Source organism: Colobus angolensis, unplaced genomic scaffold (genome assembly GCF_000951035.1).
Source record: "Colobus angolensis palliatus isolate OR3802 unplaced genomic scaffold, Cang.pa_1.0 Scaffold839, whole genome shotgun sequence".
In the NCBI taxonomy this organism is placed as follows: Eukaryota; Metazoa; Chordata; class Mammalia; order Primates; family Cercopithecidae; genus Colobus; species Colobus angolensis.
In genome coordinates, this window is record NW_012122254.1 from 21,114 (window position 1) to 22,373 (window position 1,260).

The 1,260-nt window shown below is 46.1% G+C and overlaps 1 protein-coding gene across 1 annotated transcript in view; it reads left to right on the forward strand.

Moving 5' to 3' along the window:
* LOC105503177 (cancer-related nucleoside-triphosphatase-like) overlaps positions 1-1,090 on the forward strand; it is a gene marked incomplete at its 5' end in the record, with an annotated part of 10,596 nt that extends 9,506 nt beyond the window's left edge. Inside the window, one exon of the mRNA XM_011929962.1 lies at positions 605-1,090. Within this exon, the coding sequence (XP_011785352.1) occupies positions 605-673 (69 nt within the window). The remainder of the gene's footprint in view (positions 1-604) is intronic.
* Positions 1,091-1,260: the final 170 nt, after the last annotated feature.

The window sequence follows — 1,260 nt, forward strand, 5'->3', positions numbered from 1 at the left end:
GTTGCTTTTGTTTGTTTTTGTAATGGTGTAAGTGATAGAGAACACACTGTGGTCAGGAGGCCTGAGTCACAGTCTCTACGGAGGCACCCTCACTTCTTTGGCTTTCCCACTTCTCCATCTTTCAAATGAGCACTTGAAGTTTGTGGAGAGGCGAGTAGATGACTGGGCATCCCAGAATTCTGGGCACTTCGCTGCTGCTCTGCTGGCTGCTCTCCCGGGCCCCGCTGGCTCCCAGGCTCTCCTCCTCGCTTCACTCTGACAGTTCAGTTCCTTCCATTCAGGACAGGTCATGCTCAGGCGTCCTGCCTGGTCCTGCATGCCCGTAATCCGTGTCGGTATGCCTCATAGGGCTCACTTCACAGCTCTCCCCATGGTTGGCTGAAATCTGTCTGGGATCCAAACCCACTTTGACTTTTTGAGCTGTCACTTGGCAGAAGCTGATGCTGGAACTCAGTGACCTGTCCTGTTTCTGAGTGCTCCTGAGGAGCTGGGCCTCCTCCCTGGGTGACAAAACATACCTCACCCTCTCCCAGCCTTCCAGGCTTTTCTTTAAGATTGAAGAGGAAAGGAGTTCTGAAGCCTACTCTCTCGCTTCTTCCCACAGGTCACCAAGGAAAACAGAAACCATCTTCTGCCAGATATTGTGACGTGTGTGCAGAGCAGCAGGAAGTGAAGACACGTGCATTCCTGCCTCCCATGAAGGAGTGCCCGGTTCAAGAGGAGCCCATTGGAGCCCTCCTGTCAAAGCTGTATGCCTATGGGGTTATGGAACCTTGTGGGCTTTTCTAGAGAAAACTCAACAGCTGTTTTCCATAAAATGTTTAAAAGATCAAATTGGCCTTAATGCTGGATTGTCTGTACAAGATTAACAATCCATTGTGGCTTATTTATGCTTACAGATTTCTTGTTTATTTCCTCTCGCAGTCATGCACATGATTTGGGTAAATTGTGAGATGAGAAATGGTTTTCAGAGTATTAGATGGAATTCGCCCCCGTTGAAGTTTATAAATGTGTTCAGGGGAAGGGGGAGGAAAGAGTTCACTGCCTAATCAGTTTTGCATGTCATGAAAATTAAATTCCTCTCCAGGTGTAGCTTCAGTCTCATGCAACTTAAAGTGATAACAGTTAATTTGATTTTTAAAAAATATTATTCCAAAAGAAAACCATTTTAGGTCATCTCTGCCAGCTCTTACTGTTCGTTTCCTTACTGCTTAATAAATATAAAAATAAATCTGATGGTTACAGACAGGAGGTATTGTG